Raw genomic sequence first — 26,722 nt, forward strand, 5'->3', positions numbered from 1 at the left:
GACAGCACAAAATCTTCCGGGGCACTCTCGGTTGCAGGGAACACCAGCCAGATGGAAGCTGGCTTGCCCTTGATGGTGGTGGTGTTTAGGGTGCTTTTGGAGGCTGGGCCCCTGGTTTGTGACACCAGCACCGTTAGGTGCAAATGTTGAGAGTAGCAGTAGTAAGAATGAGGAGTCGGTTGTTGTAAACCAGTTGAACATTTACTGAAGAATCAATAGTCTCTGGACAGCTGGTACAGTTTGTCAATGGAAAGCGTTTTGTATAGCACAGATAATAAGTTCACTGGTAATCCTATTATCAGGTAGTGGCAGTTGTCAATGCAGGGATTCTGTGCCCTGTCTTTTTGTGTCCAGGCACTTGGAAAGCTACTCCTGGTCACTTGTGCTAATGAGGTCCATAAGCTATAGTTAGCTGTTACCCTCGCTAGGCTCTGCATCTTGGTACATAGACTTACTGTCTGGTGCTTGGTTGCTGTGGTAGTCTTCTCCAGGTTTGGTCAGGGCCCAGAGGAAAGGAAAACAGCTACATGTTGATTTAGGCCTGTTTCTCTAATCCATGAACTTGCTTCTCCTCTCTCACTGTGACTCTAACATAACATTCTGCTCTAAGCTAGACAAACCCCACTATATATATTATGTGGTGCCAGCACCACCTAGGGGCGAATGGGTGTAAATGAAATTGCCAGCCAGATAATAGGAAATACCATAGATTGCAAATAAATGTATATACTGTATATATTCAGATGTTTAAAGTGTCCCATTTACACACATATGTGGGATGCTGCACAGACACAAGAAATACTGAACTGATGAGAGGTATAAAGCATGTTGGCAATAACTGACACCCAAAAGTGATGAGGAGAGGATGCATGGAACGGTGGCAACATGAAGCATCATACAGACATTGGCCCAAATTGACCCCCACAAGAAGCTGATGCCTGCGCACATGATAAATGGTATTGGTTAAGTTATTACTGAATATCTTTGTGGATTTGGATCTTTAGGCTTGATCTAGACTTAAAGGAGAACTACTCCAATAGGGGTTTGATCCAGGGGCATTACTAGGTTAGAACATTCGGGGCCTGGGCCCCTGATGTTTTGTCCCAGTACCCGAACGTCCTGCCTGCCTGCTAGATACAAATGTATTGCCATCCTCAGGACGGAAATGCAATTGAATCTAATGCACTGGAAGAGCTGAAGGACCTGTGATGACATCATAGGTCATGTGACCAGTAAAACAGGCAGTGACTTTGTTTTCCATCTTGCATAATGGAAACCAGATGGATCCGTTATGCTGCCCATAGACTTCTATTATGACGGATTTTGACTTCCATCTTATGGATTCCGTTATTTTACGTTATAACAGAAAACAAAAACGAAATACATAACGGTGATGTGAACGCGCTCTTACTGTACATGGAACTATGTTGGAGGCGGCTGAGGGAAGGAGTGATGTTATTTACATGGGACTGTGTGTCAGAGGGGGCTGGGGGAGGCATTGATGTTATTTATTTGGGATTGTATGTTGATGACAGCTGTGGGAGAGAGTGATGTTATTTACATGGGATGGAATGTTGAGGGGGAAATGTTATTTACATGGGACTGTATGTTGAAGGAAGCTGGTGGGGGTATTATGTTATTTACATGGGACTGAATTTTGAGGGGGTGATGTTTACATGGGATTGCATGTTGGAGGCATCTGGGGATGGGGTGATAATTTTTACTTGGGTCTGTATGTTGAAGGCGGCTGGGGAGGAGGTGATGTTATTTACATGGGACTGTATTTTGGAGGGGCTGGAGGGAGGGTAGTGATGTTATTTACATAGGCCTGTATTTTGGAGGGGGCAGGAGAGATGGTGTGATGTTATTTACATGGGACTGTATGGTGGAGGGAGGAATATAACTACAGGGGGCACTGCAGGGGACATTCTAAACACTGGGGGCACTTTGGGTGCAAGCATTATAACCAGGGCCGGCCTTTGGGGTGTGCGGGCTGTGCGGCCGCACAGGGCGCCATAGCAACAGGGGCGCCGGGCGGCCGACAGCTCGCAATGTAATATGCGGCAGGCGAGGCGGCACTTGTGTTCTCCCTCGGGGCGGGCCCCCCGCCCCCTCCATCTCCCCCTCCCCTGTATTTAGCAGGGGGCGCCCGGCGCCCGTTGCGGTTTAAAAAAAAAAAAAGTTGCTTATATAAGTTCGGGCGGCCAGCGGCGCCGCCTGAGCGGCTGAGGCTGAGCGCTTGCCGCTCTAAAGAATCCTGCCTGCGCCGGCTGTGTGCTGTTAATGTAGCGTGGCCATGCTCTGTTCGATCCGCGGTACAGGAGCTTTTGTTTCCTGTACCCGGCCGGACTGACAGGAAGTGCTCACTTAGTGTGCACTTCCTGTCAGTTTTTTTTTTTTTGGGGGGGGGGGGGGGGGCCACAAGGTTAGCTCGCACAGGGCGCCTGAACACCTAAGGCCGGCCCTGATTATAACAGCAGGGGGCAGTATAAATACAGGGGGAACTTCAGGGTGAGCATTATAACAGTAGGGGGGCAGAATAAATACTGGGGCACTGTATGGGTATTATAAATCCAGGGGACATTAGGCGTTCTTATTACTACTGGGGGCGCTATAGGAGGGACTTATAGATCTGACTTACTTCTACTAAAAGCACTATGGGGGCCTTATTACGGTTGAGGGGTCTGTTGATAGCTTTATTACCACTGGGGGAAAAATAGGGGGCCTTTATTTCTACTGGGGGCTCTGTGAGGGTATTATTAATACTGGAGGGCTCGGTATTGCTAATGAGGGCATTCTAGAAGGGAATTACTATTGGTGGGACTATGAGGAGCACTATTACTATGGGGGCACTCATATTTCTTCAGGATAGTATTTGGGGGTATTGGGGAGCACAGCGAGCAACAGGATAACACTGTGGGGACTTCAGGTTGGGAGATGCTGATAGAAAAATGAAGAAGCTAAGATGTCCGTGTGTCACACTCTGCAGAGACGAGGCGGTTGAGAGAAGTTATATGGACCAAATGGAGAAGATGATGAGAAGATCTACATCCGATGAGACATCACCTGGGAGGCCCTGGATGTGACAAGTACGTGCTGCTGTATAGCAAGTACAGGAAAATGCAGTGTGTGGGGGGAGGGGGTGGCAACGTAGAGAACTGGGCCATATTCATTGGGGCTTGGGCCCCAGATTTTTTGAGACCCTAGCAACGCCCCTGGTTTGATCTAGGCCTGTGATGGCTAACCTCCGGCACTCCAGCTGTGGTAAAACTACGACTCCCAAGATGCCCCTTGCTTAGCTGTTCTCAGAACTTCATAGAAATTAATGGGGCATGCTGGGAGTCGTAGTTTCACCACAGCTGGAGTGTCGGAGGTTAGCCATCACTGATATGGAGCGGTCTGAATTTTGGGGGCTTTTCTGTGGTCTGGATTTCTTTTTGTTGCTAGAGGCTGGTGATGGCTGCAGAATTGAGGGGCTTCTCAGCAGCATACTCAGCAGCCATCAGAATAAGTCATGATGGCGGTCTGGGCTTGATGAAGAAGAAAAGGAAAGAGAACATCTACAATCAGAGAAGTGTTTTAAATGTGGACAACCATTTTAAGCCCCGCCTCCAGTTTGTCATCTTGGCCATCACCCAACTTTCCCAGAAAGAGAGAGTGGCAGGACCTCCTCCATGGTACGGCAGAAGTCCGGTCTTTAAACATGGTGCCCGCTCGCACATGCAGCGGGGCGCCATAGCCGCCGTTTTTCTGCTATTTTAAATAGCAGAGACCCGCGGCACATGTATGCGATCAGCCATAAGGCTGATTGCATACATTTTCACCTTCAGATGCCATGGTCAAATGAGCAGTCCGGAGGCGGAGGCTGAGTCCTTCCTCTCCGGTAACAGTGTTCCCCGGCTGAGATTGGGGAACCTGTTACATTGCTGAAATAGCCCTTAGCCTCAAGCAGGCTGTGGAGTATATTTCAGGAATATTCCAATACAGGCCACTAGGTGGCAGCATTGTAGTGTTATATTGTAAATGAAGTGTTCAATGATGGCTGTATAGCCATCAATGAACACTATGGGCAATCTAATGATTGCCAATAGAGATGAGCAAACTTCATATTTTGAAATTCGTTTGCTGGTAAAAGCAGAATTGCGTTATGGATTTCGTTACCATGGACTCCCGTGCATAACGGAAACGTGACGTATCCGTTTTGCAGCCCATAGACTTCTATTATAACAGAATAAATAACGGAATGCCTCTAACGCATTCCGTCATAGAATTGCGTTATGTTCCGCGGTAACAGAATCCATAACGCAATTCTTTTACCAGGAAACGAATCGCAAGCGAATTTCCTAAGCGGAAATTCGCTCATCTCTAACTGCCAGTTATTGTCACCCAAGGTGACTTTAAAACAGTAAAAAAAAAAAAGGTAAAAAAAAGTTTTTACAAAAATAAAAAATATATAAAAGTGCATAGAATTATAAGAACAATAGAATTAGCCCTAGACTCTGTCAGTTTGGCATCTGCAGCCATGACAACGCAGGGCGGGATGACCTAATGCAAGGGAGTCTGTCACAGATCAGGGGCCCCTTCTAATTGGCCCTTGTTTTGTTTAGGTTTTTTTTTTCTCTCGCCGGAAGTTTTGGATTTGTGGTACCCGACCGGAAGCATGTGATCCCGGAAGTTCCGGCGTCGTGAAGGAAGGGGGGGATAAACAGGAATGGCGGAGGCAGCTGCGGCGGCGCCTGTACCTCTTACATCAGCCGCAGCACAGAAGATCCCGCTGCCCGCGTTCCCGGACAATCCCCCCGTGGGTGGCTGGACTCGTCAGGTGACCTGCCGGTAAGTGACGCTGCTCGGCTGGGGGAGGGGGAGGAGGTTATGTGAGGACACGGCTGTAAGGGGGGGCTGGTGCAGTGAGTAGGAGATGGGGTGGTCGTAGGCAGACAGTGGGGGATTACATATAGAGCATTGAGGTAAGCAGCCATATGTCATCAGGCCCCCCTCCCAGATATGTGCTCCTCCTATATGGCAGCCCCTAGGATCCCCTTGCATGTCATCGCTGTGGTGAGCATCCCAGGGGCCCATGGTTCTTGCTGCAGCCCCCTCTCTGTAAGGGTCTGTCCGCACAGGGAAGATCTGCACGTACCCCGAATGTCACCGATTCATCGCAGAATAGGCCGTACGAATGTCCCACGTAGAAGAGGCCGAGCCTGGAGCGTCCACACGCCGATGTGTTCTGGTAGTATGGCCCCAGCAGTTAATGGGGTTGTCACCATAAATATCCTACAGTTTTCAAACCAGCCCCTGGATCTGAATACTTCTGTAATTGCATGTAATTAAAAAAGTTGTATGGCCACGGAGTTATTCAATAAAATGTATCTGTACAGCGCCACCTGCGGTTTGTTCTTTTCCTTATTTTTTATTTATTTTTGTCCATCTCACTGAGCTGGTCGCACACGCTCAGTTTAAATCTTCAGCTACCACCAGCCTTATGTTCTGTCAGAAGCTGTGGCAGTTACAGGGCGAGGGCTGCAGCTGAAAGGGCAGAACCCCCTGAGCTGCCAGGCTGAAAGGGCAGAACCCCCTGAGCTGCCAGGCTGAAAGGGCAGAACCCCCTGAGCTGCCAGGCTGAAAGGGCAGAACCCCCTGAGCTGCCAGGCTCCATGTGAGGTACTGGTCCTAGATTTGGTAGAAAGGTATTGTCATGTACTGTATGATATTTTTTTATAGGGCATAATCCCTATATTTTTTTCACTACCCACAGCACCTTTTTCATCTGGTTATGATGGCTCCAGAAGTGACACTGGATTCCTTTGAGTCACTTGTAAATTCACAGGAGATCCAGCGCAGGCTCTGTTCGCTTGCACGTCTGGTGCATGCCCAGGGGGTAGTGCTATACTGCACATGCTCTTTTCTCTATAGCACCCTGTACTGAGCAGAGCTTGCACGGGATCCCATGAGAACAGAGGACCATGGTCCCTGGCCTGGAGAATGTCAGACAAGGTGGAGGGGGCAGGCGGGGAAAGCCTGACCTCCAGGTTCCTGCCGACCTCCTTGACTTCAAGTTAATTTACATATGGGAGAACAATGCTTCAAAATACATTTTCAGTGAGTTTACAACTGACGGGTGGTCTCCTGTCTAAATGGCTGCCACGAGCTACCGTGAAGATCGAGGTGGTCTCACAGCTACTTAATTGGGTTCAAGTCTGGGGAATTAACGGGCCTGGGTAGTACTTGGAAGTTCTGGTCATACTCTTCCAACCAATGACTGACCTCTCTAGCCGTGTGATGTGTTGCTGGAAGATCTTATCTTATCCGCCCTAGGTAAGACATCAGCATGTATGGGTGTATGTGATCTGCAAGGATGGGTTCATACCCAAATCAGTACCTTCCACATGGATGAGCAGGCCCAGATAATGCCATGAAAACCTTCCCCAGACCATACCGCTGCCACCACCAGCTTGTGTTCCTCCAGTGTTGGTTGCAGAGTGTTTGTTCTGTTTCTCACCTGACACGTCAATGTCCATTTGTTCTATGAATTAGAAAACGTGATTCAATGAAGAAGGCAACCCTTTACCAATTAGAGGAGGTCTAATTCCCATACTTCATAAGCAGAGGTGCTGTGGCCATCCGTCTGCTTCTGAGCCTCATACACAGTAGGGTTCACTGAACGATTGTTGTAGACACGTATCTGGTAGCCCCCTGGTTCATTTTGGTGGTGAGCTGCTCCACTGGGCAGGTCCGCCCTCCTGCACCCTCATGGCCAACGTTCACCTCTCCCATCAATGGCTGACCCACTATGCCAGGTATGCCACATGTGACTCCCCTCATGAGCTTCTCTCTACTGACATTGAAGGTGGGACTCATGTTTGTAATGTGACTTTACCCCTCTGGTGGAGAGCGGGGTGCGCTTGTGTGTTGTGCAGGAGGCAGTTACTGGGTTTCCCACCTCCAGATGGACAGTGTTGGATTCATTCTGTGCCTCTAACTAAAGCTTGTATATCATCAGGTACAGATTGGGATTCGATAAAAAGTTGTATGCACATAAAACCCCTGGGGCGACCACTGCTGCCTCTCTGTTGTTTATACTGGTTTGTCATGTTGGATTTTAACATGTCTGATCCTTTCATGCTTCTCTTTAGTGTCTGCCATCGGTTTATACCCCCAGGGTTGTGCTAAGCTTAACCTGTTCCGGACACATGATGTCCCGGTACTTAAGGACACATGAAATACTGGTACATCATGTGTAGTTCCGATCACCGCCGGGCAGTGATCGGACCAAGGTGCCTGCTCAAATCATTGAGCAGGTACCCGGGGACAACACTATGTATAATACAGTACATACTGAGCTGCGGGGCCAGAGTAAGGGGCTCTCCCTGCCTACTACAGTCCCTCCCTAGGAATCTATGAATGGGAAAATGATGGGGGGGGGGGGGGGGGGGGTACGGGTCTGTGGATGACACATATAGCAGTATCATCCACAGATCCACCACCCCGTAACAATGCCATCCACAGATCCCCCCCCCCCCCACCATCATAATTCCATCCACCGCCCCCCCCCCCCCCACCATAATGCCATCCACAGCTCCCCCCATAACAGTGCATCATCCACAGATCCCCAATAATAGTGTCATGCACAGACCGCCATTAGTCCAAACCCACCAAAAGCACACCTTTTGGTTAAAAAAATGTTTTTCTTATTTTCCTCCTCAAAAACCTAGGTGTGTCTTATGGGCCGGTGTGTCTTATAGGGCGAAAAATACGGTAACCCCTCAGATGAACACCGTAGAAAATAAGAAATAAACACTGTGCTAAATAAACCATTTTTATTTGTCACCTTACATCACAAAAAGTAGAACAGCAAGCGATCAAAAAGGCGTATGCCCACCAAAATAGTACCAATCTAACCGTCACCTCATCCCCCAAAAAATGAGCCCCTACCTAAGACAATCGCCCAAAAAATATAAAAAAAACTATGGCTCAGAATATAGATATATATAATTTTTTTTTTTTTGTTTTAAAAAAGCTGTAATTGTGTAAAACTTAAAGTAAATTAAAAAAAAGTATACATATTAGGTATCGCCGCGTCCATAATAACCTGCTCTATAAAAATATCACATGACCTAAGCCCTCAGGTGAACACCATAAAAAAGAAATTAAAAAAGGTGTTAAAAAAAACCCTTACATCACAAAAAGTGTAATAGCAAGCAATCAAAAAGTCATACGCACCCCAAAATAGTGCCAAACTAACTGTCATCTCATCCCGCAAAAATCATACCCTACCCAAAAACTGAAAAAACTATGGCTCTCAGACTATGGAGACACTAAAACATGATATTTTTTTTTTTGTTTCAAAAATGAAATCATTGTGTAAAAATTACATTAAAAAAATTGTATACATTAGTATCACCGCGTCCGTGACAACCTGGTCTATAAAAATACCACATGATCTAAGGCTACTTTCACTCTGGCGTTTCTGGGTCCGCCTGTGAGATCTGTTTCAAGGCTCTCACAAGCAGCCCAAAACTGATCATTTCAGCCCCAATGCATTCTGAAAGGATAAGGATCCGTTCAGAATGCATCAGTTTGCCTCCATTCAGCTCTAGAGGCGGACACCAAAACGCTGCCTGCAGCGTTTTGGTGTCCGTCTGACGAAACTGAGCCAAACGGATCCGTCCTGACTTACAATGTAAGTCAATGGGGACGGATCCGTTTTTACTGACACAATATGGTGCAATTGAAAACTGATCCGCCTCCCATTGATTTTCAATGTAAGTCAAAACGGATCCGTTTGCATTATCATGAACAAAAAAAAAAAATGTATTTTTTTTAATTTTTTTTGTTCATGGTAATGCAAACGGATCCCTTCTGAACGGATCCGCACCTAAACGCTGGTGTGAAAGTAGCCTAAGGCTACTTTCACACTAGCGTTCAGAGTGGGTCCGTCTGTCTGCTCAGACGGATCCGCTCCTATAATGCAGACGTTTGGATCCGTTCAGAACGGATCCGTCTGCATTATAACTTAGAAAAAATTCTAAGTGTGAAAGTAGCCTGAGCGGATCCGTCTAGACTTTACATTGAAAGTCAATGGGGAACGGATCCATTTGAAGATTGAGCCATATTGTGTCATCTTCAAACGGATCCGTCCCCATTGACTTACATTGTAAGTCTGGACGGATCCGCTTGCCTCCGCACGGCCAGGCGGACACCCGAACGCTGCAAGCAGCGTTCAGGTGTCCGCTCGCTGAGCGGAGCGGAGGCTGAACGCTGGCAGACTGATGCATTCTCAGCGGATCCGCGTCCACTCAGAATGCATTAGGGCTGGACGGTTGCGTTCAGGGCCGCTTGTGAGCCCCTTCAAACGGAGCTCACGAGCGGACACCCGAACGCAGGTGTGAAAGTAGCCTAACCTGTCAGATGACTGTTGTAAATAACAAAAAATAAAAACTGTGCCAAAACGGCTATTTCTTGTCACCTTGCCTCACAAAAAGTGTAATATAGAGCAACCAAAAATCATATGTACCCTAAACTAGTACCAACAAAACTGCCACCCTATCCCATAGTTTCTAAAATGGGGTCACTTTTTTGGGAGTTTCTACTCTAGAGGTGCTTCAGGGGGGCTTCAAATAGGACATGGTGTCAAAAAACCGGTCCAGCAAAATCTGCCTTCCAAAAACCGTATGGCATTCCTTTCCCTTTGCGTCCTGTCGTGTGCCCTTACAGCGGTTTACGACCACATATGGGGTGTTTCTGTAAACTACAGAATCAGAGCCATAAATATTGAGTTTTGTTTGGCTGTTAACCCTTGCTTTGTAACTGGAAAAAAATTATTAAAATGGAAAATCTGCCAAAAAAGTGAAATTTTGAAATTGTATCTCTATTTTCCATTAAATCTTGTGGAACACCTAAAGGGTTAACAAAGTTTGTAAAATCAGTTTTGAATACCTTGAGGGGTGTAGTTTCTAGAATGGGGGTTATTTTTGGGTGGTTTCTATTATGTAAGCCTCGCAAAGTGACTTCAGACCTGAACTGGTCCTTAAAAAGTTGTTTTTTGAAAATTTCTGAGAAATTTCAAGATTTGCTTCTAAACTTCTAAGTCTTGTAACGTCCCCCAAAAATAGAATGTCATTCCCAAAATGATCCTAACAAGAAGTAAACATATGTGAAATGTAAAGTAATAACTATTTTTGTAAGTATTAGGCTACATTCACACGTCAGTATTTTTCTCTAATCCGATTTTCTGTCCGTTTTTTGCGGATCCGTTGTTCCTGAAAATGTATCCGTATGTCATCCGTTTTTTGCGGATCCGCAAAAAACGGAAACATGTATAAATTTCAATAAGCAAATAAAGTTGTTTGGATTTCTTTAAAAAAAAAAAAAAATTAAAATGTAATTTCCAGGAACGGATTCCGTATAAAACGGATGACTTACGGAATGACATCCGTATGTCATCCGTTTTTTGCGGATCCATTGACTTTGTATTGTACCAGGATCCGATTTTTCAGGAAGAGAATAGGACATGTTTTATATTTAAACGGACATGCGGAACGGAACAACGGAAACGGACAGCACACATTGTGCTGTCCGATTTTTTTCCAGGACCCATTGACAATGAATGGGTCCAGATCTGGTCCTGATCTGTTCCGCAAAAAACGGAACAGATCAGGAAAGAAAAACGGACGTGTGAATGGACCCTAACTGTGTATTATAGAAGTAGAGAAATTGAAACTTGGAAATTTGCTAATTTTAAAAAAATTTTGGAAAATTGGCTTTTTTTTAAAATAAATAAAAATTATTTTTTACTCCATTTTACCAGTGTCATGAAGTACAATATGTGACGAAAAAAACAATCTCAGAATGGCCTGGATAAGTCAAAGCGTTTTAAAGTTATCACCACTTAAAGTGACACTGGTCAGATTTGCAAAAAATGGTCTGGTCCTTAAGGTGAAAATGAGCCCGGTCCTTAAGGGGTTCTCCAGGAATTAAGAAAATGAAAATACGTAAATATTACTTTATTATAAATATATTCCCAAAGACCTTTCATTACTTATAATGGCTTGTTTTGTCTGGGGAGCAATCAGGGGAAACAAAATGGCCACCGTCCTATTAGTACACAGAACCTGTCCTAATCAGACAGCAGGACAAGTCACTTCACAACACTGAGGTAAAGAGCTGCCTCATCCTCCTCTCTGCTCTGCTTGTCAGGGATTATGGTCCTGAATACAGTTTAATATCATCTTCAGCTGAATCTCTGTAGGAATGGAGTTCATGAGGAGACTTGAAGTACAGAGAGGACAGACTGTGATAATGGAAGCTGTATACAAGAGCTGCTGCTCATTACCACATTCCCACCTCCTCTGTACCTCATGTCTCCTCATGAACTCCATTCCTACAGAGATTCAGCTGAAGATGATATTAAACTGTATTCAGGACCATAATCCCTGACAAGCAGAGAGGAGGATGAAGCAGCTCTTTAACTCAGTGTTATGAAGAAACTTTGCCTCCTGTGTGATTAGGACAGGTTTTGTGTGTACTAATACGACGGCGGCCATTTTATTTCTCCTGATTGCTCCGCAGACTAAATGAGCCATTATAGCTAATTAAATGTATTTGGGAATGTATTTTTAATAAAGTAATATTTAAGTATTTTCATTTTCTTAATTCCCGGAGAACCCCTTTAACTGATGGGTGTCCAATCCCAGGAACCGATCTGGAGAACAGGGGTCATGTTCCCCCATCCTGATGGACCTGTTGCACCATTCACACTATATAGGACTGCCGGGGATAACAGAAGTTGTTGTTTTTTTTTTTTTTCTGTGGACAATAGGTAATCACTATTCATGATGGTAAACTGGATTTTTTGTGGGTGAGCAGTGATGGCCGAGGCACAGACAGGAAGAGTTGTCATGGGGACGTAGTAGTAGAGAAGCTCCACACTTGCAGCACTGTAGTAAGTGTGGCACTCAATAGAAAGGGCAGCTCCGGCCCACGGATGTGTGCATTACCCCATAGTAATGAATGTGTTTGTGGGGGGAGTACGGTGCTCCATATGGCCATGTAGATAAGTGGCGCCCACCACTATATTAGAGAAAATTCTCAAGTGCCAATGGTGTGGGTGAACAATGAAAAAGTGTACGTACCAAGCTAGTTTTTGCCCACATCATAAGATGCCCCTCCCAAAATGGGCCAGAAAAAGCAGGGGAGTCTATGTTTTTTCAGACCTGTGAGCGATACATCTCCAAAGGGGTATTCCAGTGACTCTTTTGGTGGTACCCTAATAGTAACCACATTGATGTCTGCCTTAGCTGTGATGTCACCTACGTTAATTCTTTGGCAGAGTTCATGTAGTTTTGGCTATGTACTCCTGTCCACATGCAGACTTTTTTTTTTTTTCCCCCTTGCTTTCTTTCGAATCTGACAGCATCTACCTTTGCTGATGCAAATTATTATTTTTTTATGTCATTGTCCCTGACCTATCAAGAAAACAATAGACTTATCCTTCCAGTCCTCCACCTACTTTAATAATGAGATTACCTTGCCGATAGCCTCTTCCCTTTTCAGCACATTGTAAACTGAGATTAGCTTGCCCTGCCATACAGGGTTAAGACTGGTCACTGCTGGAGAAGGACAGTATTTTGTACTTAATTTATAATGGAATATTGCTGCCAAAATATATAAAATTTCTTAGACTTTAATTTTTTTTTTTTTAAAAGGGTTACGTGATTACTTTTTAATTGTCTGTTATTTGTCATTCCAGATATTTTATGCACGGCGTCTGCAAAGAAGGAAACAACTGCCGCTATTCACACGATCTGTCCACCAGCCGCTCTACTATGATCTGCAGATACTATCAGCGCGGGTGCTGTGTTTATGGAGACCGCTGCAGGTGGGGGAGATTATCAGTGGTGCCCAGCTGTCCGCACCGGACCTCCTGGCCCGATTTGCCTAAATCAGCATTACTAGATCCTTGTTGTCTGGTTTTTCCTCCTTAGGTATGAACACACAAAACCACTAAAGCAAGAAATGATCGGAGATGCCTCTGGGACGAGGAGCAGTCCACTTGAGTCCCTCCCGGAAACCAGCAGTGACATTAACAGTAAGAAGGCAGCTAGCGAGGTGGCAGCTGGGGTCTCCCAAGCTGAAGACTGGGTCAATGCCGTGGAGTTTGTGCCGGGGCAACTCTACTGCGGACGGGGTAATTGCTTGGGAGGGAACATTTAGTTTTTATTAAACCGCAAAGAGTTAAAAAAATAAAGTGAGATGTCTCCTCCAGCGCTGAAGCACACCTCGTAAATTCCTAGTTTACTGGGTGTACATCAGATGACTAAGGGTCCATTCACACGTCCGTGTGTGTTTTGCGGATCAGCAAAACACGGACATCGGCAATGTGCGTTCCGCATTTTTCGGACCACACATCGCCGGCACTTAATAGAAAATGCGTAATCTTGTCCGCAATTATGGACAAGAATAGGACATGTTCTATATTTTTCGGGATCGGAATTGCGGACCCGGAAGTGCGGATCCGCAATTCCGGATCCAAGCAGCACATCGTGCTGCCCCATAGAAAAGAATGGGTCCGCAATTCCGTTCCGCAAAATGCGGAACGAAATTGCGGACGTGTGAATGGACCCATATCCTCACATTTACAGCAGATCCTCAAGTGTTGAACTGTAAAATTGTGGCGTATTTTTGGTGTGGAATCCGGGCAAAAATTTCCCAACAAATCCACCATGTCTGAACAATTTTCTATGGGTCTGATCGGTGACCTAATTTAAAGGGCTAGTCTGCTTTGGACAATTCTGTGTCCTGATTATAATAGCAAATGTAGAGATCATAATCCGGCCATAGAAATTAGAGACGTATTTCATAGAGAGTAGGGTGCTGAAGATGCTTTGACTTCTTCTAGGGCATATGGACAGGAGTGGCCCATTTGATGGAACCTCTTAAGCTGGTTTTACACAGGCGTTGCAGGAAAAGATGCAGGTGCGTTGCAGGAACATGTGCGATTTTTCCACGCGAGTGCAAAGCATTGTAATGCGTTTTGCACGTGCGTGAGAAAAATCTGTATGTTTGGTACCCAAACCCCAACTTCACAGAAGTTCGGGTTTGAGTTATGTAGCTTGTATACAGAATGCATAGTACAATAGGGCTGGAGGGGTAAAACAAAATAATTAATTTAACTCCCCTTAATACTCTTGTTCGCAGACCGGCTTCTCTTCTGTCTTCATCTTTGCTGTGTAGTAGGAAAAGGACCGGTGGTGACGTCACTGCGCTCATCACATGGTCCATCACATGATACATTACCATGGTGATGGACCATGTGATGAGCGCAGTGACGTCATCAAAGGTCCTATTCCTACTGCACAGCAAAGATGAAGACAGAAGAGATGCCGGGCTGCGCGAACAAGTGGATTGAGGTGAGTTAAATAAATTTTATTTTTTTTAACCCCTCCAGCGCTATTGTACTATGCATTCTGTATTAAGAATGCTATTATTTTCCCTTATAACCATGTTATAAGGGAAAATAATAATGATCGGGTTCCCATCCCGATTGTCTCCTAGCAACCGTGCGTGAAAATCGCACTGCATCCGCACTTGCTTGCGGATGCTTGTGATTTTCACGCAGCCCCATTCACTTCTATGGGGCCTGCGTTGCATCAAAAACACACGAAATAGAGCATGCTGCGATTTTCACGCGACGCACAAGTGATGCGTGAAAATCACCGCTCATGTGCACAGCCCCATAGAAGTGAATGGGTCAGGATTCAGTGCGGGTGCAATGCGTTCACCTCGCGCATTGCACCCGCGTGGAAAACTCGCCCGTGTGAAAGAGGCCTTAAACCTTTTCCTTTTAAGAACATTCTAACCTTTTAGTTTGCCATATATTGCGCCGTTGTCCAGCTGATGTGGCCCTAATGTATGGTGCTTGGGTAAACCTCGGGTGTGTAAGGGCCTTGCAGAGACGGGCTTAATGCTCGCAAGTGTTTACACATCTCATCCGTGGGTCATGTGACGTCTCCTGGGAGAGGTGGGGAAGGTGTCTATTGCTGTGTGCTTGAAGCCCTGGGGAGTTGACTTTGGACACACATTCCTCTCCCTGGTGCCATAGTAATAACTGATCCCTCCTCCCTGATCAGCCAGACAATTGGTCTTGTTGTCTTTTACAAGTATACTGCAGTTATGAGTAGAATATTGTTCATGTATTTTGACTTTATTTATTAACTGCTGCTTTTTTCGCTCTTTTCTGTATACTGCTTGTTTGCACAGCCCTTCGTAGTTATCTCGATTGTGGAGTGACAGACAATAAAGCCATTAAATTCCATATGACTCTGCTACCTCCATTTTCTAGACACCTGATGTTGCATGTATTTTGAGACCATAAGAGCTCATGCACATGAACGTGTGTCGTGCATTGGGGAACGCAAATTGCAGTCCCCAAAGCACGGGCCTAAAATAACAAATGCATACTCGCCGATTTTCTTCCTGTGCTCCAGTCCGCTCGCTGCTGACAGTCTTCTTGGCTGCAGAGGTGAAGTTCCATGCACAGGTCACCACTGGTAATCGCTGGACGTTTGCTGAGGCTAGTGATTGGTTGCAATGGTGACCTCTGTGCACTGAATGTCACCGCTGCAGCCAGAAAAATGAAGAGCCGAGGTAAGGACCAAAACGGCACAAAAAAAGGTGAATGTACATTAATTTGTTTTACGCAGTTTACAGGGGTTGTCTGTTTGTTTTTCTAGAACCCCTTTAACGTAGCAGCCTTGTCAGTTATTCCCCAGCATCCAGAGGAAATCTGATTTCTGGCCTTTCTCCACGTTTCAGAGAGGTCCCCCCCCCCCAGCATAGTCTTTGTATAATGGAACGTGGACGTGGCTGTGCAGATTAGTCGTCTGAGGCCTTTTCTGATAGCTGCTGCCCAACACATTAGAAGGGTTGTCTTGTTTCTTCCGCCTCTTAGCATCACATTACAGCTTTGCCCTGATCTAACCCCTGATTTTTGGTTACTGAGGGGTTGGTTATACAGACTTTCCAACCTTTGAAAAGGGACATCTGGGAGATTCCAAAGAGTAGCATGCGTAGCACGGCGCAATTTTTTTTTTTTTTTCCATACGCATAAGCAATTTATATAAGACGAGACCCCCCCCCCCCCTGCCCAAAACTATGGCATTTTGGTCACAGAATTCACAATTCCCTTCAGCAGACACCCAAAATGGACACAGACACCCTTAGGCTCAGTTCACACTTTAGTTATCTGGTCCGTTATTTCCATCAGTTATTGTGAGCCAAAACCAGGTGCGGGTCAAAAACACAGAATAGGAGCATCTGTGGTAAACACAGCTGGCAAAGTGAAGGGAGGTGCACCACGCATGCATGGCTGCCCTATAGTCAATGCTATGGGACTGCCGAAAATTTCCATCAGCCCCATAGAAGTGAATGGAAGCTGTGGGTGCGCAAGTGTTGTGCGCTCCCATTCATTTCTATGGGGGTTCCGAAAATGGCCAAGTGCACTGCTCGGCTGTTTTCGGCGGGCCAATAGGAACGTTTGGCTGTGGCCGCCACTTTGCTGGCTTAGTTTTAGGCTGCGTTTACGAGATAGGTGTGAGTCCCACCTGGCTAAACCCCAGAACAGAGCCCACTTCTACCAGAAGTTCAAATAATTGCCTCTAACCGTTCTGGCGCTTAATTTTGCTCCCATTTACCACCGCAGGGAAGGGCAGTAATGGGGAGCAGTGAGTATGTGGAGCACCCAAGAGGTCTGCAGACTCGTCTTGGGGATCTCCCCTTATTCCAGGAGAGTTGGCAGGTGTGAGGTTACAATTTGAGGCCTCCTGAGATGTCCCCTTACTCCAGGACATTTGACAGCTATGTGGTTAGTTTGAGATTTCCCTGTTTGTTTTACTTGCAGCTCCATCCGGCCCAGACACTGACACTCAGGGAACTGCACCTCAAGAGGAGAACAAGGAGCAACCGGCCGACCCAGAGCTGAAGAAGCAGCTTTGTCCATATGCCACTGTAGGGGAGTGTCGTTATGGAGAAAACTGTGTGTATCTGCATGGAGACCCGTGTGATATGTGTGGGCTACAGGTGCTTCATCCAACAGACACTACTCAGAGGTCTCAACATATTAAGGTAATGAAGCTGCAAAAGATCAAAAGTATTAATTCTCCTTTTATATCATGAACCTTTACCTTGGAGATCCTCTTTGAATACTATACTGAAGCACTGCATAAAAGACAATTCCCTCGCTGTACAAAGACTACATGCAGGTCCATGATGGACCTTTACACTTTGACATGTTTCTGAAGTGTTCACAAATCAAAATCGCTGTCATCCAGAATGAAGAAAATCTCTCTAGCACCACCTTTATGTAGATGATCTGTAAGTTTGTGTTCACTTACAGGATAGATACACAAATCACTTCAAAAAATGCACCAAAAAGTTTAGGCCATTTTTTTTTCAGTGAGTTTTTGTCACCTACAGGATAGCACTAGAGCACGGGTGGCCAACCTTACAGACACAAAGAGCCAGAAAAAAATCGTATGACTGCCAGGAGCCACAAGCTATCCGTTTACACAGATATGCGTGCACACGACAGTATTACTGCAATTGAGTTATCAAGTTATCAAAATTTTAAAGTGTATTTAAAACCACCTTTCCTACCTGTAATGTAGACAGCTTTAGTGAGACTTCTGGCAATCTTTGTTTTTCACAATGTGTTTCAAGATTTCTCAGATGACACCCTGATGCTCAGGGGAGATGTGAGCATGGGGTGTCAGATTTTTGGTGTCTTATGTAAGCACTGGTGAGGCTTATTTTGTGGGTCTGATAAGGATTTGGGGGTCTTATCTGAGCTCATACTACCCCCATGTCAGATAAGACCCCCAGATCAGAACTTTAATAAAATAAAACTGTGTAGGAGCGGGCTTATCCTACCTCTGCTGCCTCTGCTCTGAAGACTGTGGCGCCCTCTCCACAGTGACCTGACGTGCACAGCGTCAGGTCAGAGCGCGGGCCTTCACGTATTAAGGGGGGGGGTGCACTGCGCCACCAATGACCAACTTTAATACAGATACAGGAGGCGGGTGCTGGCTGCAGAATCACATAGCCGACACCTGGCCTCTGACGGCGCTACAATCCCCGTCAGTTAACCCCTCAGGTTGCGGGGGTTAACTGCCGCAGATCTCAGCTACCTCTCATAGAGGTCGGTTGCGGGCTAAATTATTCTGCAGCCAGCACCCGCCTCCTGTATTTGAATAAATGAGTGAGTTACCTTCATTGGTGGCAGCGGCCACAGCCCCGCCCCTCCTCTTCCCCTCTGCATTCTCATTGGTGGCAGCGGGAGCAGCACAGGGGGGAGAGGCGGACTGCTTTCTTCTCCCTTCTCCCCTGTGCTGCTAATATTTCGATACCTGCGAGATCCCTGACCCGCTCCCCTGCGAGCCGCATATGTAAAGGAGAGCGCGCTCCTCTGAGAGACGCAGGTGAAGGTGTGAGGGTTGGCCACCCCTGCACTAGAGTGTTACTTTTTAGAGCTATTTTGCATTCTTTTTCCCAGGGAGCATTACCCACTCCTCTGCCAGGTAGATATCCACAAGGAGAGTCTGTATGCATGTCTGGATCCTTTGAGGATAACAGACTAAAAGGAAACTAGAGGATCGAGTAGGTTAAAATCCAGCTTGTGGGGTCCTTGTCTCCCCTGTCGGCAAGTGTCCGGCTACCCACCTACACCGCACACTAATGTTTATGACTCACATTAGATATTTAATGTGTATAATATTTGAAATTTTTTATTTCTCTAATAGTCATGCATTGAGGCTCACGAGAAGGACATGGAATTGTCGTTTGCTGTCCAACGCAGTAAAGACATTGTGTGTGGAATCTGCATGGAGGTCGTTTATGAGAAAACAAACCCCAGCGAGCGTCGTTTTGGTATCTTGTCCAACTGTAGTCACTCCTACTGCCTCAAGTGTATCCGCAGGTGGAGAAGCGCCAAGCAGTTTGAGAGCAAGATAATAAAGTGAGTGAATATTCGACCAGCTATAATATGGGGGCAAAACCAGTAAGAATGGTGACTGGACATGTTAATATGTGAAGGGCCAAGTTAGGAGCAGTGTACGCCCCTCTGTAGGCTGTGTGTGCCTACTGGCTAAAAGAGGAGCTGTCACCTCTCCTGACATGTCCGTTCTAGTAACTACTCGTATTCCCTATGTAATAACAATTCTGGAACAATTCATTCCTTTATTCCTGCTAGAAGTTATAAATTGCTAACAGTTTACAGTGAAAGTCCAGATGGGTGTTACCATTCCATTTGGTGCGGGGGGGGAGGTGTATGTCCCTGCAGTCTGCCGCTGGCAGCACTGATGAAACATATTACAAAGTTTCTTGTGGTTGCCTGTACTATTGAATTATGCAGAGTTGTGTGAAAAATTAAGTGACCATTTAACTCAGTTTGATTGGCCAGGGTCTCCTTAGGTTGCTGCAGCAATTTCACTTCATGAGAAATAGAAGGTGCACAAGAGGAGTGACTGATCCTAACTAGAGTTGAGCGAACTTGCCTTTTTGGCAGGTTCGGAGTTTAAGTGAATTACATAATGGATTCCGTTCTCGCATAATTCAGTGCCGACATGCCGTATAATACATGCCTCCTAAAGGCATTCCATTTGGCATGCCGGCATTGAATTACGTTATGGATTCTATGAGAATTTATTCCATTACTTAATTCGGTTAAAGCCTGAACTCGAACCTGCCAAAAAGTAGGTTCGCTCAACTCTTACCCTAACCCTTTGTTTCCTTGTGTGCAGGTCATGTCCAGAATGCCGCATCACCTCAAACTTCGTCATTCCAAGTGAATACTGGGTGGAGGAGAAAGAGGACAAACATAAGCTGATCCAGAAGTACAAAGAGGCCATGAGGTAGCGCCCTGCTTTCTAATAGAATTGTAGATTGCCAGCTGTACTGGTGGTAAAAGCTTATGTAGTGTGGCAGCTATGTGTTTCTAGCCAGGAATAGGGTGGCATCATCAAATGAGATCTGTACAAAGACTATCCAGCTAGAAGTGTGACGTCTGGAGGAATAAATTGCGGACAAGAATAAGCATTTCTATGGGGGTGTCGGGTGGGTGTATTGCAGATCCGCAATGCACTACGGATGTGTGAATGGACCCTTGGGGTAAATGCACACGTTCAGGATTTATGTGCGGACAATCCACCCTGAAATCCGCCGGTGTTCACAGGGAAATCCGTGTGGTCAGTCCGCATCAATCAGTGCGGATTTGGTGCAGATTTTCTGCATGCAGATTTTACTCTCCCCGTTGAAGTGAATGGAGAAAATCCGGACAGGAAAAATGTAAAATCCGCAGCATGTCAATTTATTTTAAGTCCGCACTGAAAAAATCCGCCTTGTGTGCATGAGAATTTCAAATTCTTATAGAATACAATGTACATGACCTACGGTGCAGATTTTTTTTCTTATGTGACCAAGCAGGGGGCTGTTTAAAAAAAAAAAAAAAAAACGCACACATTTTATGTCCCACAGTAGCCACTGCAGCCAGTCACTGGCCTCAGCAGTCATGTGGATGAATGGAATGCGATCCCTGAGGCCAGTGATTTGTTGTAGCAGTCATGTGAGCGATGAACACCATGGGGTCAGACTGGAGAGGACCTGAGCTGTGGCACAGGACATTTAAAAGAGAAGTACGGTTTTGTTTTCTCCGTCTTACACAACCTACTGCTCTTTACCAATGTTTAAAAAGAACTTGAAAAGCCACTTTAGGCTATAAGTATGGTGTCACTTACAGCTTCTTGTGTCTGAGCCAAAGCCAGAAGCAGGTCCAGCAGGAAGGAGAAGGAGAAGTCTTTTTTTATTTCTTCCTCTGTTTTAATCCATTTTTGTCTTTCACTAAAAGACTGCATGAAAAACTGCCTGAACACTGACCTTTTCTTTTCCTTATGGGATGTTAAATTGGTGGGGGTCCTACAACTGGTACCCTCACTGATCACAAGAATGGGGACCTCCTACCCACTGCTGCTTCCCTGAAATGACCAGAGCAGCCGGTCTTACACGTGCACGGCCACTCCATCTATTTCTATGGGAGTTGTGGTGATAGCCGAGTACAGCGCTCCCCTATCTCGGAATTCCAATAGAAATGGATGGAGCAGCTACACGTATGTGAGACCGGCTACGTCGTTCAAATCAGGGGGACTTGAAGGGGTATGGGGGCCCTGATCTCGTGATCGATGGGGGTTCCAGCTGTAGGGTTTACTGAGAAGAGCTTGTGCTATTGCCTGCCTTGTGACCGCACACTGGACACTTGTGTCCTCATTTAATTTTTGTCTTTTGGGTAGTGAGAATTCCTTTCAAACTTTGTAGTCCCCTACTGAACTACAAATTGCAACCTGTGTAAGCGTGCAATCACTGGCATGCTATTGTGGGAAATGCCTGCAGATGGCGCTTTTATCATAAAGTTCTTACTGGCACTTTGCTGTTCTGCTCCCTTCTCTGGAGCCTCCATAATAAAGTTCACTGGAGTGTTGGCTGTAAGACACTGTTATATAAAATGCCTATAATAAGCCCAGGAAAGCTGGGTTCAGGGTCGGTGCAGAGGCTTGTGTACTGACCTGCAGCCTCTTGATTTCTGGCAGATATGTTATTATTCTCTTTAACTTTCAGCAACAAATCTTGTCGGTATTTCGATGAAGGCCGTGGCACCTGTCCATTTGGAGGAAACTGTTTCTACAAACATGCATACCCTGACGGTCGTATAGAAGAACCACAGCCGCGACAAAAAGGGGGGATGTCTAGCAGATATCGGGTAAGTCAATTGTGTTCACAGTTCTTCTAATAATGGGGTTTTTACCTTTCAGCTGAGGATAGGTCATCAAAAGTAAAAGCCCAGACAACGCCTTTTAAGGGACCATATCTGTCCACAGGTAGTCTTGTATCGAAACCTGTAAGTGTAATTTAATTCAGTGGAGTTGAGCTGCATTGCTAGACATGTCCTACGGACAGGGGGAGCGACCATGTTTATGCCATCCTGTAGAATCCCTTTCAGTGGGCAGACTTTTGTGGCTCCATTACCGTTCAGAGGAATTGTCCTAATGGTTTGCACCTGTCACGCAGATCAACGTATACTGGCCTTTATATAAAACCCATTGGAATCAAACAGTTGTCCGCAGAGCGACTAGATACAGTGTCTTTCTAAATGTAAGTTGCTGCCACTTTCAAGACTTCTGCCTCCTGTCAGTGAATTCAAACCTAGCTTATGCCTAGTGTTTGAGAACTGTTGTAATGCAGTTGATGGGAATGTGTCAGGTACTAAATGGTAATAAAGATTTCTAGTCGCTGACAGCAAGGAGGAATCTTGAAAATGCTGCAGAACTAATACACAAAGTATATTAGGAAGTTGCAGAACTCCTTATCGTACTTTGATTGAGGTTTAGTAGTTATTAAAAGCCAGAAATTCCTGTCAGTGTTTTTCTTGGGTTCGGCAGTCAACTCCTTTCTTAAAATGAACTTGTGACTAGAGACTGGACAACCTTGAAGCAGTTAGGTCATAAGAACCACAGCAGGAGAGGGGTGTGCTGCTCTTGTTTCAGGCAGTGACCTGCTCTCTTGTGATGGCACTGGAAAGAGTCATGATATGCAGAGGATGTTGGAGATCTGAGAGAAGACAGGATCTCACAGTAACACAGAGTATTTCAGGATAGGAGTGTGCTTATGAGATCGGTCGTATTAATGAGAATATCTTGTGACATCTTCCCTGGCTCATGTTTTTAGGCCCAACGTAGGAACCGGTTTTGGGACTTCGAGGAGCGTGAGGGAAGTGACCCTTTCGACAATGACGATGAAGAAGTAATGACCTTTGAACTGGGCGAAATGCTTCTAATGCTGTTGGCAGCAGGCGCCGATGATGACCTAACAGACTCAGAGGACGAGTGGGACTTGTTCCATGAGGATCTGGACGATTTTTATGACCTGGACCTATAGCGCCAGTCGAAGGAGTTTGGACTGTCTGGGCAGCTTCAGACAGTAGCTATTTCCTGTGGTGTTGTGGCAGTGCCTGTGTTTCTCCTAGGCAGGCCTATCAATTCCAGGTGCTGTTGTAATAATTTTTATCCTTATGTCTGTCTTCTCCCCATCTTTTTCCTCCCCAGAGTGTTTCTTTCTCTGTTTCAAGTTAAAAAAAAGAAATAAAGAAAAAAAAATTAAAAATACTACACAAAATTACAAAATATTATAAACATATGCAAATTGTGGTTTTCTATTGATTTTTCTACTTTTAGCCAACATCTACACCAGTTTGTGCTGAGCAAGGGGCTTCTCTTTTGTTACTAGCAAATTGTATGTGTGGATTTGCACAAAGGAGATGGGTTTTTAATGAAATCTCACCTACACGGCGTGGGGATTTTGCATGTGCTGCTACCATTACAAGTGTGGACAATGAGGTACGAGGGATTTCTCAGCAGGCAGGATCTGTAATATCGGCCGTGCACCTTGACTAACCGCTATCTCCTCAATGCTTCCTGTAAAATCAGCTGAATGTGAATGAGCTATAAGCAGCTGCTGAACATGTGGCAATGTTGATCGCACCAGAAAGAATAAGGGATCTGGTGTATTGAAATCCCACACGCCCCAATTGACTGTTGCATATTATGCCTAGCTGAGCATTATGTGATCATCATCCAGTCAGTTCCCTGATGGTGAGAATTATCACCTGGACATGTTGAGACCCCTTTATCTTCATTTTAAGCGATTCTCTGTTGTGCTGTCACTTTTCGCTCAGCGCCATAAGGGTGTGTTCACATGCTGCAGCTTTTGTTGCAGAAAGTTTCTGCAACTAAAAATCTGTTCCATTTATCTTAGAGGTTGTCCGGTCCCAAAATCCAAATTCTTTTTATGTGCTCCTCACCATGCCTACATAAGCCCCCAATATCTGTTTCTCATGTCTGAGCTTTCCTTCCTCCCTGGAAGACATCACATTATCCTGGCAGATCTGTTTACTGACTCCCCTTCTTGTTTTGTTGAATACATAACTTTATTGATCCACAAGCCTGGCTGCACTGCACAGTGATGAGTCACAGGCTGGCCACGCCCCCCACTCTGCTCTGTCTGCAGCAGCTACACCATCTATAACTCCTGTGTCATCTTTCTACACCCAGACATGAATCTACTTCTCACATAGTGTCTAAATCCCATCACTGACCGTCCACGGGCTCTTCCCTCACCATCTCCATAGTGTAATGAACAGCTAGAATCGGCAAGCACATCCAATCACATCTGTGTCTAATCCTAACATGTATGTGTGCCTGATACAGCCTGCTGAGCTGTGTATCCAATTCCATTTTGTATCCTAAAACCTGCAGAATCTGTTTATCTAAACCCTTATGCACACGACCGTATCCATTTTGCGATCCATATTTTTTGCAGTCCCATTGAGTTCCATGGATTTGAGGTCCTCATTTTGAGGACCAGAATAGGACATGTTCTGTCTTTACTGGAACTGACATTCGGCTGTAAAAAACACACTGATGACGTCCATGTGCTTTCCACAGCCGTATGTCAGTTCTGCGAAAGATAGAACATGTCCTATTCTGGTCCTCAAAATGGAGATCTAAAACCCATAGAATTCAATGGGACTGCAAAAAAAAAAGGGAATCGCACATGGACAGTAACCTTATTTAGTGGTTCCACGACTTGCAGACCACAAAACAGATACGGTTCTGTGCACGAGCCCTATCACTTATCCACAGTGCCCTCCAGTGCCCCCTGTTTGCCCTCCAGTGCCCTGCACAGCATAGCAATCAGCCTCTATGGCTGATCGCTATGCTGTCACTCCTGCACAGCGCTTACATTGCGCTGTGCAGGAGTCAGTACAGGCTTCACACAGAAGCCTGTACACTGCAGAGAGCGGCCGGCAATTCCACGCATGTGCACTATGATTCATGTGCTTCCTGCCCAAACAACAACATTTAGATTCATCAGGAAATTTGCACGTAATCCGCATTGTGTACTAGTAGGTCAATGCAAGTGGGTAGTTAGCAGTATTAGGACTGATTCACACGCTAGGTTTGGTCTGGGAGACTCTGTGTGTCTTCCGTGGCTCCCCTGACCCGAGCTAACTGCATAATAGTGATTTATGGTAAAGTCAGTTCCTATCTGATTGTGGATATTATACTTTATTCACGTCATCGCACAGTACAATAGAACCACGATCATATAGGAACTGACTGCATCCTAAAACACTATGATGCAGTTAGGTTGGTCCAAGAGATGCAGCTGATACAATGGTCATGAATCGGCCCTTATACAGCTGGCGGCATGCATTGGCTGCCGAGATCTCCAATCCCAGCAGCTTAATACGTCAGATGCAACAGTAAATATCGACTGAGTGGTTAGATGAAGGGAAGGGTCTCCCTCTGTATTCCACTCTTCACCACACGAGTGCAATGCCTATACACTGTAAGGCCTTCTGCACACGAACGTCTGCTTACCGTTGCTGTATTGCGGACCCGCAATACATGGGCACCGTTCCGTGTGCATTCCGCATCACTGATGTGGACCCCATTCACTTCAATGGGTCCGTAAATCCGGAGATGTGGAACGGAAGCACTACGGAGTGCTTCCGTGGGGTTTTGTCCCGTACTTCCGTTCTGCAAAAAGATAGAAAATGTTATCTCTTTTTGCGGAATGGCTGGATTGTGGACCCATTAAAGTGAATGGGTCCGCGATCGGTTGCCCCACAGTGGGTGTTTTGTGCATTGCGGCCCGCAGCACACACGTTCGTGTGCAGGAGGCCTAATAAAGAAGTATTGCAGAGTATACTACGTGATCAAATGTTTGCAGAATCAAGTCCCCTACTTGGACTAAAGAACTGTAACAAACAAATATTTTTTTAACCAAAAAAAATATATATATTTAAAACCCTTTTCCCATTTGTAATTTAAAAAAATCTAAATATAATTTGTATTGATCCATTTAAAAATGTCTTAAAATAGATGTTCCCAAAAATGCCATTAAAAATAGAACTAGTCCCATAAAAAAAAAACAAGCCCTTATACAGCTGTTTTGATGGAAAAATTTGTTATGGCTTTTGAAATGCAAAGATAAAGGAAAAAAAAAAAAAACACACACACTTGGAATGAAGTTATGAGGGTAATATTTTCTGAAGTTAGTGAAAGGGGTATTCCGGTTATCATAAATGTAACTTATGTTTTAGCCTAATTCACAATTAATAATTACCTAATATAATGTAAATTTCACATATTTACCGTTCAGTAGTTATAAAAGTAGTTTTTTCCTATGCTACCCACTGTTTCCTCATAAATTACCATGGCATCGACCTGTAGTTCTGAGCCTTTGTTAGGTCGAGCATGTTCAGTGTGTTACTATTAGAGTTGAACGGACACCTGGATGGTCGGGTTCAACGGGTTCGGCCGAACTTCAGAAAAAAGTTCGAGTTCGGGACCCAAACTTGACCCCGAACCTCATTGAAGTCAATGGGGCCCCGAACTTTTGAGCACTAAAATGGCTGTAAAAAAGTCATGAAAGGGGCTAGAGGGCAGCAAATGGCATCAAAATGTGGTTAAGAGCATGGCAAGTGCTCTGCAAACAAATGTGGATAGGGAAATGACTTTAAATAACATAAAATACGTAAAAAAAAAAAATAATCTTGATCTAGGAGGACGAGGTCCATATGGAGTAGGAGGTCGAGGAGGCGGTGGATGTGGCG

The 26,722-nt window shown here is 45.3% G+C and overlaps 1 protein-coding gene across 2 annotated transcripts; it reads left to right on the forward strand.

Annotated features, from left to right (window-relative positions):
• The first annotated feature begins 4,668 nt into the window (after window positions 1–4,668).
• Window positions 4,669–23,207, forward strand: MKRN1 (makorin ring finger protein 1). 2 transcript variants are annotated; one of them, XM_040438802.1, is made up of 8 exons: window positions 4,669–4,833; window positions 12,752–12,880; window positions 12,987–13,189; window positions 16,901–17,124; window positions 18,798–19,012; window positions 19,797–19,907; window positions 21,664–21,805; window positions 22,771–23,207. In XM_040438802.1, the coding sequence occupies exons 1-8, from the start codon at window positions 4,712–4,714 to the stop codon at window positions 22,978–22,980; spliced, it is 1,356 nt and encodes a 451-aa protein (XP_040294736.1). In that variant the 5' UTR covers window positions 4,669–4,711; the 3' UTR covers window positions 22,981–23,207. The 2 variants fall into 2 exon arrangements, with proteins under 2 accessions (XP_040294736.1, XP_040294744.1); XM_040438810.1 differs by having other exon boundaries at window positions 12,987–13,090.
• The last annotated feature ends 3,515 nt before the right edge of the window (window positions 23,208–26,722 follow it).

This window comes from Bufo bufo, chromosome 1 (genome assembly GCF_905171765.1).
Source record: "Bufo bufo chromosome 1, aBufBuf1.1, whole genome shotgun sequence".
NCBI classification, from domain to species: domain Eukaryota; kingdom Metazoa; phylum Chordata; class Amphibia; order Anura; family Bufonidae; genus Bufo; species Bufo bufo.